The sequence below is a fragment of the Balaenoptera ricei genome, chromosome 5, assembly GCF_028023285.1.
Source record: "Balaenoptera ricei isolate mBalRic1 chromosome 5, mBalRic1.hap2, whole genome shotgun sequence".
In the NCBI taxonomy this organism is placed as follows: domain Eukaryota; kingdom Metazoa; phylum Chordata; class Mammalia; order Artiodactyla; family Balaenopteridae; genus Balaenoptera; species Balaenoptera ricei.
In genome coordinates, this window is record NC_082643.1 from 65976742 (window position 1) to 65991518 (window position 14777).

At 38.1% G+C, this 14777-nt stretch overlaps 2 protein-coding genes across 3 annotated transcripts in view; one reads left to right on the forward strand and one right to left on the reverse strand.

Moving 5' to 3' along the window:
• The window catches only part of POLR2B (RNA polymerase II subunit B), a 46374-nt gene that overhangs the window by 23131 nt on the left and 8466 nt on the right, over positions 1 to 14777 (reverse strand). The window contains exons 4-13 of the mRNA XM_059922922.1: positions 12318 to 12430; positions 11977 to 12196; positions 11436 to 11594; positions 7865 to 8029; positions 5528 to 5724; positions 5245 to 5364; positions 4271 to 4457; positions 937 to 1080; positions 533 to 672; positions 323 to 434 (exon numbers count right to left, since the gene is read on the reverse strand). Coding sequence (XP_059778905.1) covers positions 323 to 434; positions 533 to 672; positions 937 to 1080; positions 4271 to 4457; positions 5245 to 5364; positions 5528 to 5724; positions 7865 to 8029; positions 11436 to 11594; positions 11977 to 12196; positions 12318 to 12430 — 1557 coding nt within the window. The remainder of the gene's footprint in view (positions 1 to 322; positions 435 to 532; positions 673 to 936; positions 1081 to 4270; positions 4458 to 5244; positions 5365 to 5527; positions 5725 to 7864; positions 8030 to 11435; positions 11595 to 11976; positions 12197 to 12317; positions 12431 to 14777) is intronic.
• On the forward strand, positions 12921 to 13499 carry LOC132366492 (coatomer subunit zeta-1-like). 2 transcript variants are annotated; one of them, XM_059924081.1, is made up of 2 exons: positions 12921 to 13358; positions 13407 to 13454. In XM_059924081.1, exons 1-2 carry the CDS (start codon positions 12921 to 12923, stop codon positions 13452 to 13454), a joined length of 486 nt encoding a protein of 161 aa, XP_059780064.1. The 2 variants fall into 2 exon arrangements, with proteins under 2 accessions (XP_059780064.1, XP_059780063.1); XM_059924080.1 differs by having other exon boundaries at positions 12921 to 13499.

Genomic DNA, 14777 nt, shown 5'->3' on the forward strand with positions numbered 1-14777 from the left:
TTTTAAAAGCACTGTAGTCAGCTTTACAAAAAGATTCTCAAAAGAATTTTTTATTTCAAAATGTAATTTGAATTCCAAAATATAATTTAATAACAAATTACATGTCAAAATTTTAGATGCATATATCTAAGGCATTAAAGCAAACAATACCTTATAATTAAATCTAGCTCAAAACATCATCTAGACTTTTGAAAATGTACTTTACAATTCAAAGGAAACCAGTTCAAGAAAGATACCAACGCAAAGATAACTTTCACTAGTCTTTATGCCTCGTTTGGAAATCCCAGAGATCATGTCCTCTTAATTAATTAAAGACTCTTACTTCAGACACAATGATGTCCATCTGACGCCTCAATTTCCGTAGAGTGTTCATAAGTTGTTCAGGATCTTTATGTATTCCAACCCAGCAGCCATTAACAAAAATCTTGGTTGCACTAAAATGCAAAACCAAAAGCATTCTGCACTTAGTAACCCTCTAATAAGCTATAACCAAAGATTAGCAAGTTTTTTTTAAAATTGTATTTATACACACTCAGCAATAGCTGCAGGAGAAATTTCTTCTAAATTTTCCATACTCCATTCTTCTAAAAATTCCAGAATTGGAGAAGGTTGAGATCCAACTGAAATATAAGCCATCAGAGCTAAATTCTTCACAAGTCCTACAGCATGGCCCTTGGAATAAATAAAGTACATATTACTCATTATGATTTAACATGCCTATCCAAATTCTTTTCCACAAACATTTTCCTCCAATTTGATTTCAGAATGTACTTACTTCCTAAGAACAAAATTATAATATCTTAGTTCTAAACTATACTACATAATTAAATAAAATTATAAGTAATTATAAGTAACAAAAAATTACTTATAAAAGTATTATACCCTACATGATTACTGTTGGACTTTCTGTCTTGAACATAAATTCTAATGCATTACCTCTGGAGTCTCAGCAGGACACACCATTCCCCACAACGTATTATGCAACTGTCTTGGTTTTGCTAGCTTGCCATCTCTACCAATGGGAGAATTTAAACGACGCAGGTGAGAAAGAGTAGATGCAAAAGTCAGGCGGTTTAATACCTAGAAAACAATAGCAAATCTTTAAAGTTTGGGCATTTCTGTTACTCACACTATCACATTTTTGGCAAATACTAGAATGAGGCAAAGTCATATTTTTACATATAATCCACTCAGTGTCCAACTGCCCCCATCCCTCCTTTCTCCATCCTGCCCTGGATAATCTTATTCACCGCTGTAACTTAACTGACCCTTACAGCAGGGATGGCAAATATGACATACAGTTCTAACATACCACATAAATGTTTTGTTTACGGTCTATCTCCAACCACTAGGATGTTAGTTCCACAAGGGGGGGGGGGGATTTTTATTTGTTTGTTTCGTTCTCTGTTGTATCCCTGTACCTAGAACAGTACTTGGCATACATTAAGCACTCAGTAAGTCTTATACGCTACCAACTCACATTCCTTTGACCACAGCAGACATCACTAATCCATCCCAGAACTTTTCCCAGGCTGAGGCCTCTGAATCCAACACAGAGATTTAATACTTACAGAACACTAAGCAAGGTAATACTTGTAAGTAAGGTAATATTTAGAGGGTTATAAAGCAAGCAACACAAGCTCAATGTACCTAATAACAAAATCACCACATTCCCCAGCCCTACAACAACCCATCCTCCTTCTTCTTCCTAAGTCTCCTATCATTGTTAATGGCATCACCCTTCCCTTTATCTCCCAATCTAGAAATCTCAAGACATTTTTGTCTCTGACTTCCTCCTTTCACATATAATAAACAATAGACATATCCTGTCAACTCTATTTTCAAACTTTCTCAAAAAACCATTCCCAATGTCACAGCAATAAACCAGCCCCCTACCTCTTACCTATACTACTGCCATCAGCTCATAAGTTCCTGTAATGTCCTCTCCAATCTACTCTCCTCAGTTACCAGAATTATTAAAACACAGATATAGATAAGTTCACATCACTCACTGAATTAAAAAATATTAAACAGTTCCCTGCCAACTAGAGCAGCATGACACTGAAGCTCTTCTCAATGAAGCCCCAGATGACCTTCCCCTAACAGTAGTCTCCAGAACTCCTGTACTCCATCCACACTGCCAAACACCCTCTCACCTCCACAACTCTGACCACGCTACCGCCACAGAATGGAATGCACTTCCCCATTCTGCTCTGCCTGGTGAAATGTTACCACTTCCATAGATGACATACGACCCACCTCCAGGAAGAACTGTTCTCTTCTCTCTACTCTGTGGAGTTTTCCATCATTCAACTAATCAATCACAAAGTCTTACAAAACTCACTTCCTAAATATTTCTCAAATTTGACTCCACTCTCCACCTCTACGAAACTGCTCTAGTGCAGGCCCTAATTATTTCTCACTAAGGCTGTTGCAACAATCTTTCTGCCACCAACTCTGACCTTCTCAAATCTTTCTGCACACTGCCAATTACTGTGAAGCTACCAGAAAAGCAAAAATGAACGTCACTCCCCTCTATGAGGTGTTCCAGCTCTCCACTCCAATCCCATCTTCCTAACTCTCCCGCTTTGATTTGAAAACCCAAGAATGCTCTAGCTCCTTCTACATACACATGCTCTTTCCTCCCTGTCCCTTTGTTCAGGATATTAAGTTTTCTCCAGTTTTCCTGTGAGCAACTGGTTCTACCCTCCTCCAAGACTGGGGCTATTTCCCAACTACCCTTCAAGATTCAGCTCAAGTGTCACCTCCTAAAGAAAACACTTCTTTTCACCCTTTCAGCCAGTGCTAAATGCCTTTCTCCAGCATTCCCACAGAGCAGGTGTGCACAGCTCTCATTTAATACTCACTGTATCATGTTGTAATATCTGTTTACATCTATGAGTATAGACTGTGAACTACTGAAGATCAAGGATCATGTTTTATTCATTTTTGTATCTCCAACGTGTGACAGAGTGCCTGGCACATCTTAAGTCCCAGTACACACACTGAACTGAATTGGCAGGATGGCATTTATCATAATTCAGCTCAAGGCAGAATGAGCTGTACATGGACGAATGTTTCCTCTAATAGATGGTAAGCTCGAGGGCTGGAAGAGCATCTCATTCAACCCTGTGAACCCAGCATCACAAACACCAAGTAGACTCAACATATCCTTACTAAACTAAAAGGAACTAGAAATTTAACTGGGCTATAAGCATCCTTCCAGAATTTCTTAAGGCATCTAGGTTTCTAGGAATCAGGAGCTTAAAGTTGGTGTCTGAATGCCAAATTAATCAGGTGATGCTGGTATAAGCTAGTTTAAAAAAAAAAAAGAGGGGGAGATCCCCTCCATAAAGCTAGACATATACACTGTAAGTTTTCAATCTTATATGAAAATACAAAAAATAAATAAAAATACCTAGTGAGACATTTTTGTAAAAGGTTTCCCCCATTACTCCTCCTGAGAGTAGCTATTGCAATCACTGTACATAACAACAGGCCAACATAGAGAAATCACTGTTAGAAGTATTACATTTTGCAAAAAAGGAAGCAGATGCCCATTTATTCTCTGGGTATCAGCTTCTAATACAGAGCTTTTAAGACAGAAAAACTGGGACTTCCCTGGTGGCGCAGTGGTTGGGAGTCCACCTGCCAATGCAGGGGACACGGGTTCAATCTCTAGTCCAGGAGGATCCCACGTGCCACGGAGCAACTAAGCCCGTGCACCACAACTACTGAGCCTGCGCTCTAGAGCTTGTGAGCCACAACTACTGAGCCTGCGTGCCACAACTACTGAAGCCCACGCACCAAGAGTCTGTGCTCCGCAACAAGAGAAGCCACTGCAACGAGAAGCCCACACACCCCACGAAGAGTAGCCCCCGCTCACAGCAACTAAAGAGAAAAGCCCGTGCACAGCAACGAAGACCCAACATAGCCAAAAATAAATTAATTAATCAATTAATTAAAAAAGAATATTTAAGGTATTAAAAAAAAAAGAAAAATTTCACAAACATGGACTGTCTCACCTCCCAAGAAGCTACTTGAATTCATTAAATATCTTGATGCATGTCAAAACTTTTAAATCTCTCTTAGTAATGCTAACAGCTAATTTAAGAAAAAATTCACTTTCATAATTCAAAAGCCCCCAAATACTTTTATATCTGACCAAGAAAACAAAAAAGGCAAAACAATTTACATTCAGTGAATGAAAGAATCTATTAGTCCCATAACATTTTCTTATCAAATCTGTAGTCACAGTTAACATCCTTACCTGAGATACTCCAGCTCTGGCTTGATGAGCTTTCTTTTGGTCACCCCAGTTCCCAGTGGCTAAAGAATATTTTAGGCCATCAGATATAATCCTTGTTTTAATTGCCAACTCCAAGTTAAAATCCTTTCCTCGATCAATGAACTTCTGGGCATAGATCCGTACTTCTTTAAGCAAATTCTTAAACATTCTGCCCAATAAAATGTTTTAAACATGTAAAGGTCTACAATATGCATCCTTAACAAGGACAATATTGCCCACAAGGGGGCGAAAAGTGGTTGAGGTAGAGGGAGGGAAGTGTTATTACTTTTTATATAAAAAGCACAGACGTACATATGGTACATAAACATATACAAGCAAAGCAATTAGAGAAAAATAGTCAAAAGAGGCCCCTTAGTGGGGCGATAACAAAACGAGGTTGAAAAACACTTAATATACAACATAATAAATAACAGAACACGTACAAAACATTGCTAATATTATTTCTGTATTAAATTGCCTACATTATTTTTACAAATAAGTTTTTCTAATTATAGAAGTATTATATGTTCATTATAGAAAATATGGAAAATATAAAAACATACCAAGAATAAGACAAAAATCACAGATAACCCCAATACTGACACAACCACTGCTAATATCTTGATAGACTTCCTTCCAGCTTTTGTGTTTTTATAAACTGCAAAGCAGAACTAATAAAAATTCCAGTATCAGCACTTAGAAAATCAAGGCAATAATTCAGCTTTCTCAAATGCTTTGTAAAGGTAGAGAAAACGTAAACAAGTTATAAACTTCCTCACAATTGAAATTGTCAAATATGAAGTATCAATAGAACTAAACTGGGCAAGTGGCAAAGAATGTAGCTAACTTCATGTGCACCCAACATGGATGCCAAGATAGTTCAGCATCTCAAGTGCAATAACCAATTTAAAGTGAAACCTCTCTACTTTTAACAATATCACTCTGTAATTCCTTACCCTCTAAATAAGAATGCAAGTAGTGGTCCAGCAAGGTCCAATCTTTTGTTTCCATAGTGATCTCTGTCATCTAATTCTCTTCTACCCAAAGCTGCTAGCAGCAACCTATGAACCATGTACCTTTAAAAAAAGAAAAGAAAGAAGTAAAAAAGAAAGCACATGGTTTGGCATTTTTTTAAAACTTATACATTAAAAACATCAATTTTGACATTTTTAGCTTTAAGAAAAATTTTATCTCCACCACAGCTTGGCAAAGAACTTAAAACAATGAAATCTAACATACCCCAAGAAATAAGCTTTCTTGGTCTCACAAAAATCACTGACGCCAACATGAGGGAGCATTTCTTTCTGTAATACTTCCTTTGCATATTTAATTCTTTTCTCTTTGGTGACACCAGGCTTTGCCCCTCTTGAACCAATGAAATTTAGTGCGACATTCTGTTCTTGGATGACAAACGCTTCATCGAGAGAAGGTTTAACCTAACAGTTAATTTAAATAAAAATTATTTTCAAATTCATATCTTTACTTTAAAATAAGGTAACTGTCACTTAATTTATGTTAAATATCCCTATGAACCTAACTGAATATGCAAATATTTTTAGAAATTCAAGGAATCACAAAATCTTAGAACTTGAAGACACCTTGGAGATCTAGGGACCTCTGAAAAAAATCCACTCATCAGCACAGACAATTATACTTTCCAGAAAAATACAAATAATTCCATTATAACAGAGCACAGTGAGTCTTGGGGATGTTTTGTTTGTTTTTTATATTTTCATGAACAGTAGCTTTAAAAAGTTCCTTTCAAATATCTAAAATCAATTTAGAGAAGTTTAACACTCAAATTAAAATTTACTAAGTCTCAAATGAATAAATGTGTCATACTGTTTTCAGCCTTGGTTTAAAAGGTTATCTTTTCTTTTAAGTATCTAAATACTTATTACCTTTAAGTTTTTTTTTTTTAAAAGCATATGACTATTGCCAAAAACTTAAAGTAAAATTCTAACCAGAATCCATTTTTGTCATGTAACCATATCAATAAATACTCTAATAACTAAAATATACTCCACTTTCTTTGTGACCGATGTTTAGCCTGTATTTTACCTTATTTCTCTGTAGTCTTAAAGACTCTGGATGATTCAGGACAATTTTAAGAATATCAACTACTCCTTAGCCAAGGATCATCAATGGAAAAGATTGATAAGGAAATGCATATTTATCTAGACTCAACAATCCTTCCCACAAAAATAATAACTTAACAGTGGCGGAACCTAACAGACGGCACTGTGAAATTAACATTACCAATAATGGGACAAAATAAAATCATGTGACTCCTGATGTGATGCCCTGGAAAGCACACAATATGACCTCTGTATTTCTCCTGCCAGAAAATGCATAAATTGAATCTAATCATGAGGAAATATCAGAAAAACCCAAATTGAAGGATATTCTACAAAATAAATGGCCTATCCTCTCCAAAAACTTCAGTGTTATGAAACACTAAGGAAAAAGACAAGGGAAGATTAAAAGAGACTAAAGAGACATAAAAACAACATGCAATACATTATCCTGGATTGGATTTTGAACCAGGAAAAAAAAGAAGTGCCATTAGGACATGATCAGAACCACTGACATAAACCTAAATAAGATCTCCAAGTTAACAGTATGTACTGCACTGAAGTACCAATTTTAAAAATTGTAGTACTATGATTATGTGAGTAGATATTCTGATTCTTAGGAAATATACACTGAAGTATTTAGGAGTAAAAGGGCATGATGCCTAAAACTTACTCTCAAATGATCCAGAAATAAACAATGTGTATATATAGATAAAGAGAATCCTAAAGCAAATGCAGCAAAGGTAACAACTGCTGAAAATAGGTGTAGAGTATACAGGAGTTATTTGCAACTTTTCTATAAGTTTGAAATGATTTCAAAATAAAAAGTTTTTTTAAAAAAAGAAGATATCAACTACATTTTCCCTTTTTACTAAACTGCATCAGACTAGTATGCTTTTACGATTTTCCTTACTACTGTTTCTTCTTGCTGCTGTCAATGAACTCTGACTGCCTCTAGTTTTCATGTAGATTTTACAGAGAATTGTCAAGAAAGAAGCCAAATGGACATATATACACTACCACATGTAAAATAGAGAGCTAGTGGGAAGCAGCCGCATAGCACAGGGAGATCAGCTCGGTGCTTCGTGACCACCTAGAGGGGTGGGATAGGGAGAGTCAGAGGGAGGGAGACGCAAGAGGGAAGAGATACGGGGATGTATGTATATGTATAACTGATTCACTTTGTTATAAAGCAGAAACTAACACACCATTGTAAAGCAATTATACTCAAATAAAGATGTTAAAAAAAAAGAAAAAAAAACAAAAAGGTAAAACAGAAAATTAATTCATTAAATTCTGGTATTTATATGCCTTTAAAAAAAAAAAAAAAGAAAGAAGCCAAGGTAGGGCTGAAGGCTTTCACTACACAGTAAACAGCATGGGGTTTGCAACAGCTAAACTGATCTTCAGAGCAGCTTTCTACTATGTTCTAGGATTAGCAACAGTCAGTAACTTTAAACCTCTTGAAAAATACTATGAATACATTTTGCTTGCACATTACCATTTCCATCATCTCTGGATCTTCAAAATCATAAATAATATGCTCTAAAATATCTCTGTCAGACACAAAACCTAATGCTCTGAACACAATAATGATGGGAACTTCTTGCTTGATATATGGTAGGGTTGCCACAATGCGCTGACCAATAGCACTCTTTTTTGCACCCTAGAAAAATAAAAAATCATTAGAATATGAGAATACAGAGGTTATAGCCATATATAAACATCACAAGAACCATTTTATATACATGTTCATTGTAGGTATTTCAAAAGAGGCATGCCTCTCATATTCTAAGGAACGTCCTATGGCTGCTTTTCAAAAACCACTGCAAGAGGTTTACTTATTTGATGGATAGACTGGTCATCTGAACCTGAGAGAACTTACATTCTCTACTCTCTGTCTGCCAAGATCCTCTAGAACTGCCCCCAACTGTATTTGGAAATGATCTTTGGCTGCAGGTATGAACACAGACCACCCCCCCTCAAAACAATTAAAACAAATAAACAAAACAATTCCCCCAAACAAAACAATTAAATATTTTGGAAGAAAGAAATAGATGAGGGGAAAGTAAGAGAGAATATAGCTAGACAAATGTGGAAAAAAGCTAAGCACAGAATGAAAAATAAATACTAACTCAGAGTTGGTCTGTGACATATCTCCAAATATGAATAATATTTCAAAATTAACAAATAGCTCTCTCACATAAGATTCTCTTTTCCAATTTCTCCCTCTTTAATTGCAACACAGACAGAAGTGAAATAAAAGTTACTACACTGCCATACAAACACCTGGTTTCTCAATTTTAATCAAATTTCTTTCCTTCAATATCAAATTCTATTTTCTCTTGGCCTCATAACCCTACATTATCATGGTCCATCTAATAACAGTTTCTGTTGTCTTCCTCCTCCTACTTCAGGCCTCCTTCCTTAGAAACCTTAACCCATCTCACGGATGTTCAGTAACAACTTTACATAAAGGACAGGCGAATCTTCATCTTGACCTTTTTCCTGTACTCTCAACCCTCCCATCCCAACTGCCATTTGGTTGTTTCAACTTAATTTTCAATTATTCCATTTGTTTCATCATAGAACTTTTTCAGAATACACAAAACATTAAAAAAGAATGCCTACACCATACACCACGCCCCCTCCAAACCTTTTGTCTAAAAATGAACTCACTAGGTTCTTTCTAAAAATCAATTCTTGGACGTTCTCTATTTTATCTAGAACCTCAGGATAGAATGATAGAATTTTTTTTTTTTCACGGCTGCCCACGTGCTGCTGATACTTATAATCACAGTGTTGGCAGCTCAGGCAGACTAGTCATCTTTTTGGGTGCACACACTTTAGGAGCCTAATAAAATACAGGAAATTCAGTGGCCGAGAATCCTAATTTCACTCCGTTGCCAGCAAGCCTCAAGGCCCAAGGCAAGTAATTTGTAAAGTTGGAAAGGTGAGGGAAGGTTTCAGATTGTTTTAAAATAGCTACTGTGGGCACTAATGGGCATGATAATGAAGCCCTTGGCAAAGATTACACAAAGCCTGGTGGATATAAGGAGTTGTGAGATACCAACTGTCCCATACTTAGCCAGGGTTGACTACAAAGCACCCCGAAAGCACACAGAGTATGGGAATGGGCTGTTGGCTACATCTTTTAGCCACAATGTCCAAGTCGACAGAATCACTATGAACAATTGTCTGTGAATTAAAAAAAATTAAAAAGACTACACAGAGGGAGTTCCCTGGTGGTACAGTGGTTAGGACTCAACACTTTCACTGCTGAGGCCTGGGTTCAATCCCTGGTCGTGGAACTGAGTTCCCACAAGCCGAGTGGCAAGGTCAAAACAAAAAAACAAACAAAAAACCTACACAGAAATATACATGTATACTGAATTTCAACAAAATAAAGACCATACACCTTGACTGTTCACTTCATTTCCTTTAAAATGTTATCCTTTTAATTTTATTTCCCATGATTGTAAGACAAAGACCTTGTGTTTTTGCTCAGTGATTTTCAACTCTGGCTTTGCATTAGAGTAATCTGGGGAATTAAAAACAACAGCAACATGGGCACCCAGGCCCGATTCCTAAATTGATTAAATGAAAATTCTGGAAAGAACCAAAGAGTCTTAACTGATTCATCCTGTCAAACTTATCACTAAATCCAGATGATTTTCCTTTCTTTTGCCCTCCATAATCCAGGCCAATGCTTATCAACAAAGAATGCACATCACAATCACCTGGGGATCTTTTCCAAACACTTGTACTTGGGCCCCATTCTACCCCCATTCACAAGTAAAAACCATTTTAATTCTTTAGAACACCTATTGCACACAGGATTTTAACTTCAGGCACTTAAACCTCTCTAATGTTCAAGTTCTTCTTCTTTATAAAACTTATTAAAGTGACATTAGACTCTGCAGAACTGTTTATAAGAGCACAAAACTGGAAACCTAAACATCCATCACAAGGGAAATGGCTCAATAAATTATGCTATATCTATGCATGGAGTATCACAGCTTAGAAACAATGATCAACTGCTGATCTAAACCTGTTTTTAAAAGATATCATCAATGTTCAAACAGTGTGTATAGTATGCTCCCATTTGGTTTTTTTTTTTTAATTTTTAAATTTATTTTTGGCTGCATTGGGTCTTTATTGCTTCGAGTGGGCTTTCTCTAGTTGTGGCGAGCGGGGGCTACTCTTCATTGTGGTGCACGGGCTTCTCATTGCGGTGGCTTCTCTTGTTGCAGAGCACGGGCTCTAGGCATGCAGGGTTCAGCAGTTGCAGCACGCAGGTTCAGTAGTTGCGGCGTGTGGGCTCAGTAGTTGTGGCGCATGGGCTTAGTTGCTCTGCAGCATGTGGGATCTTCCCAGACCAGGGATCGAACCCGTGTCCCCTGCACTGGCAGGCGGATTCTTAACCACTGTGCCACCAGGGAAGCCCCCATTTGCATTTTTTAATTAAGACTATTTCTGGATGGATTCATGAGAAATTATCAAAACAAGCTGCTTCTTAGAGAAGAGATCTGGGGGGTCAAAGGAAGACTAATTTTTATAGTGTACGCTTTTTTGTACTTTTTTGAACTATTTAATGTGTATATATGACTTATTTTAAAAATTTTTACAAGTAAAAATGTACATGAAATTAAATGGTTAATTACAACAAATTTCCAGTATAGTTGCAAAATTATATCAAGCAATCTGAGTAACATAATTGGCACATAGCAAACAGTCAAGAAATGCTATTAGATTACATTATTGTAAGTAACATGCCTATGGTAGGTGGCTTCTAAGATGGTGCCTAATGATCCCTGCCTACTACTACTGCCTTGTGTAGTCCCCCCTTGAGTATAGACTAGATGTACTGATTTGTATCTAACAAAAAGAACATGGCAAAAATGATAGGATTTACTTACTACTACTTACACAGTAGTAAGTAAATAATAAAATGCCTACCATACAACACTGATAATATGCTCCAGAAAAACTTTTTGACTAAACATGCAGCCTGGTAACTTACAAAACTAGACCAAAAGGAATAAACCCAAATAGCATATAATAGTCCATACCTGTCCTCCTCTTGCCAGCATGCTAACCCAGATAGTACTGGTGGGTCGAGAAGAATTCTCCAGACATGATCTACACTCTCCTGTGTAGGCATATTTAGAATCCTTTTTGGCAAACACATAGACTGTGTTTGTTGCCATTTTCTCTTGAGCAATCAGAACCTATAGGGACAATAAAATTACAGCCATAAAACCGACAAGGTCTTTGAATTAGAAAGAACAGTGAAAGCTGCATCTTTATTAGTCTGACTGTATAGGCTCACTGAAACATCAATTCTTGAACTTTACAAACTCCATTTTGCATAAATGCTTCACCAAAACATATAAGCTCAAACTGACCAAATTTCTAGTGTATATTATTGGGTTGACCAACCCAATATATACAGCTACACAAAGTTTTGGTTTAATATAAATTCGGCTGTCACCTCCTTAATAATTCAACTGCTACTTCCAGATTATACAAAAGCTTACTTTTTGATTTCAACTTTCATGATTTAAATCTTAATCATCATTTGGTAATTAAAAAAAAATAATGCTACTATACCTTTTCGGATCCATTAATAATGAAGTAGCCACCAGGATCCAAGGGGCATTCATTTAACTCACAAAGGTCACGATCTGTTAAGCCATTCAATAGGCAGTAAGTTGAACGCAACATAATTGGAATTTTTCCTATAAAAGTTTTCTGATGCTGTGTCTGAAGTTGTTCTTCGCCTTCTTTAATGACTGTTTTTGTTATATCAACATAAAGTGGAGCAGAGTACCTTTGAAAATAAAAGTAGATCACAAGTGAACAGTAAGGTGATTACTAAAACTCTCAACTAGCTAAAATTTTATTTTCTGAGTCTTATTTCAGTATCAGCTGTTGGAAAATATCTTTCTTACGTGAGATTTCTTAATCTGGCCTCGTTTGGCATCATCGGTGAAGGAGCACCATCTCTTTCCCAATGGGTAGGCTTGGAGAGGTAAATCTGTTCGAACTTCAGCAAGTATCTTGGCTAAAATGAAAACAAAAACAATGGAAAAGGGTAAATAATTTTTTTCCATAAACAATTTAATGATTCCATTTTAATCAACATTAACATTTTGAGTAGAAACAGCTCTAGAAAATGCCAAAATTAATCCACTTTACTAAAATGGTGACTCTCCCAAGGCAACATCCATATTCCACAGATGTCAAGTTATATACTTCATCACTTTCTTAAGGTGGAAGACAAAAGGAGATTTAATATATCACAAGTAAATAAAGACTAAGCTCTGAGTTCATATCAAACAACTGAAATGGATTTGCATTAATGATCTGTATAGCTGTTTCATGTGCCCTCTCCTTAGTTTAGGTCAGGTTAACAAAGTTATCAGAAAACAAAGAAAAGATAAATTCATATAATTAGAAGCGTGTTCTAAACTAATCAACAGAAGATAGAAAAAAAGTAAACCTAACTCTTCAATTAAACGTACAGAAGACATCGGTACTAGCTATGGGGCAAGATGGATGAGCTGATTTTGGACCCCTCCTTGTACACTGTCAAAGCCATTCTGACTCTGGACAATGGTGGAGATAGATTTTTTGCCAAGTACTGTGACAACAGCTACCCCGGTGTCAAGGAGCAAAAGGCCTTTGAGAAGAACACTTTCAACAAGACCTGTCAGACTGACACTGAAACTGCCCTCTTGGGAGGCCTGACAGTGGTATGCAAAAGCAGTATCGATCTCTATTTCTATACGATTGGCAGCTCATACGAAAATGAGATGATGCTCATGGCTATTCTGAACTGCCTCTTCTTCGACTCACTGAGCCAGATGTTGAGGAAAAATGTAGAAAAGCGAGCTCTGCTGGAGAACATGGAGGGGTTCTTCTTGGTTGTGGATGAAATCGTAGATTGGGGGGTGATCCTAGAGAGCAATCCCCAGCAATGGGTACAGTGGGTGGCACTAAGGGGAGATGTCCCCCTTACAGAGCAGACCAAGTCTCAGGTGCTGCAGTCAGCCAAAGAACAGATCAAGTGGTCACTCCTTCGGTGAAGACCTCACTGTTCCTGGCTCCTTACCCCCTCAAAAAATCCACATGTCTGCTATGACTTCTCATCCAGTCCCGCAACTAATGCTCTCAGGGTCATCTCGGGGATCACAGGGATCCTTAGATCTCCATCCTGTCTGTGGCTGCCTCCCCCACAAACCTGTATACACTTCCCATTCCTTCGCACTCTTTTTTGCAGTTCTGGGACTAAAGCTCTCAGCAGACTTTTGGACACAGGGCAGTGGAAGAACCCTCTTCCTTTCTCAACTGGATGATGCTCCCATGCTCTCCTATCCCCCATATTTTCTCCCCCACTTCTGTGCTCTTTGGCTGCAGCTACACTTCAGATCAAAGCAGGAGAAAGAATGTGCTGAGTGTTTTCCTCCCTTTGTCTTTACCCTGCCTTCATCCCAACAGCCCATGAAGGGGAGGGAGAGTGAATTCTTTTCTACAGAATGAGTGGGGGTGGGGAGAGGCATATCATGTCTCAGTCGCAGCCCTGCATGCTGGCCTCAGTATTTTCCCCCATTCCTTCTTACTGTCCAGGACTCCAGCCTTGGAAAAAAGCTTGGGAACACTCATAGGCAGGGGACAGAGTGGAATAAGCAGTGATTTAAATTTTATTGGAGACGGCCTATAACATTCTGTATTTCAGCCACAGCTGCACGTTTTACCCTGATCCTGGCTTATAGTTTCAAAACTGCTGTGGTCTGTGCGTACTCATTGTGGGAGTGTCCATCTTTTTGTCCGATACCTTAACTCTCCACTTTCACTATCTGTGGGATCTCTGCCTAGCTTGTCCTCTCTGTGCCCTGGAGCAAAGCCAGTCCCTGAACTAAAACCCCATTCTAGTCTTGGGAAGAAGAGTTTCTGCTCAGAACTGGAGACAGGGTGGAATTTATGACTTGGGCCTCTGGGATCTCTCAGTCCCCTTCTCCCCACCTCATGCATTTCATTCTTCTGTCTTGGGTCTGAGATATCTGCTTAACCCTGTCCTCTCTCTGCCTCAGCCTTACATCCAGGCAGTAGGTCTGGTCATCTGGTCACCTCCCCTCCCTAGTTCACTGAGAGAGGTGCCTCTCTTCAGAAAACTTTTGGGATTTGGATTTCCCCAGGGAGGCGAGGATGGAACACCCACTGTTGGGTCTCATCTCTCCCCTTGACCCAAAACTTCCCACAAAAATGTCTCAAGAGGGCTTCCCTGGTGGTGCAGTGGTTGAGAATCCGCCTGCCAATGCAGGGGACACGGGTTCGAGCCCTGGTCTGGGAAGATCCCACATGCCGCGGAGCAACTGGGCCCGTGAGCCACAACTACTGAGCCTGCGCGT

Bases quoted from the DNA above. Each gene is read 5' to 3' on its own strand.
- LOC132366492 (XM_059924080.1), top strand. From the start codon at position 12,921: ATGGATGAGCTGATTTTGGACCCCTCCTTGTACACTGTCAAAGCCATT.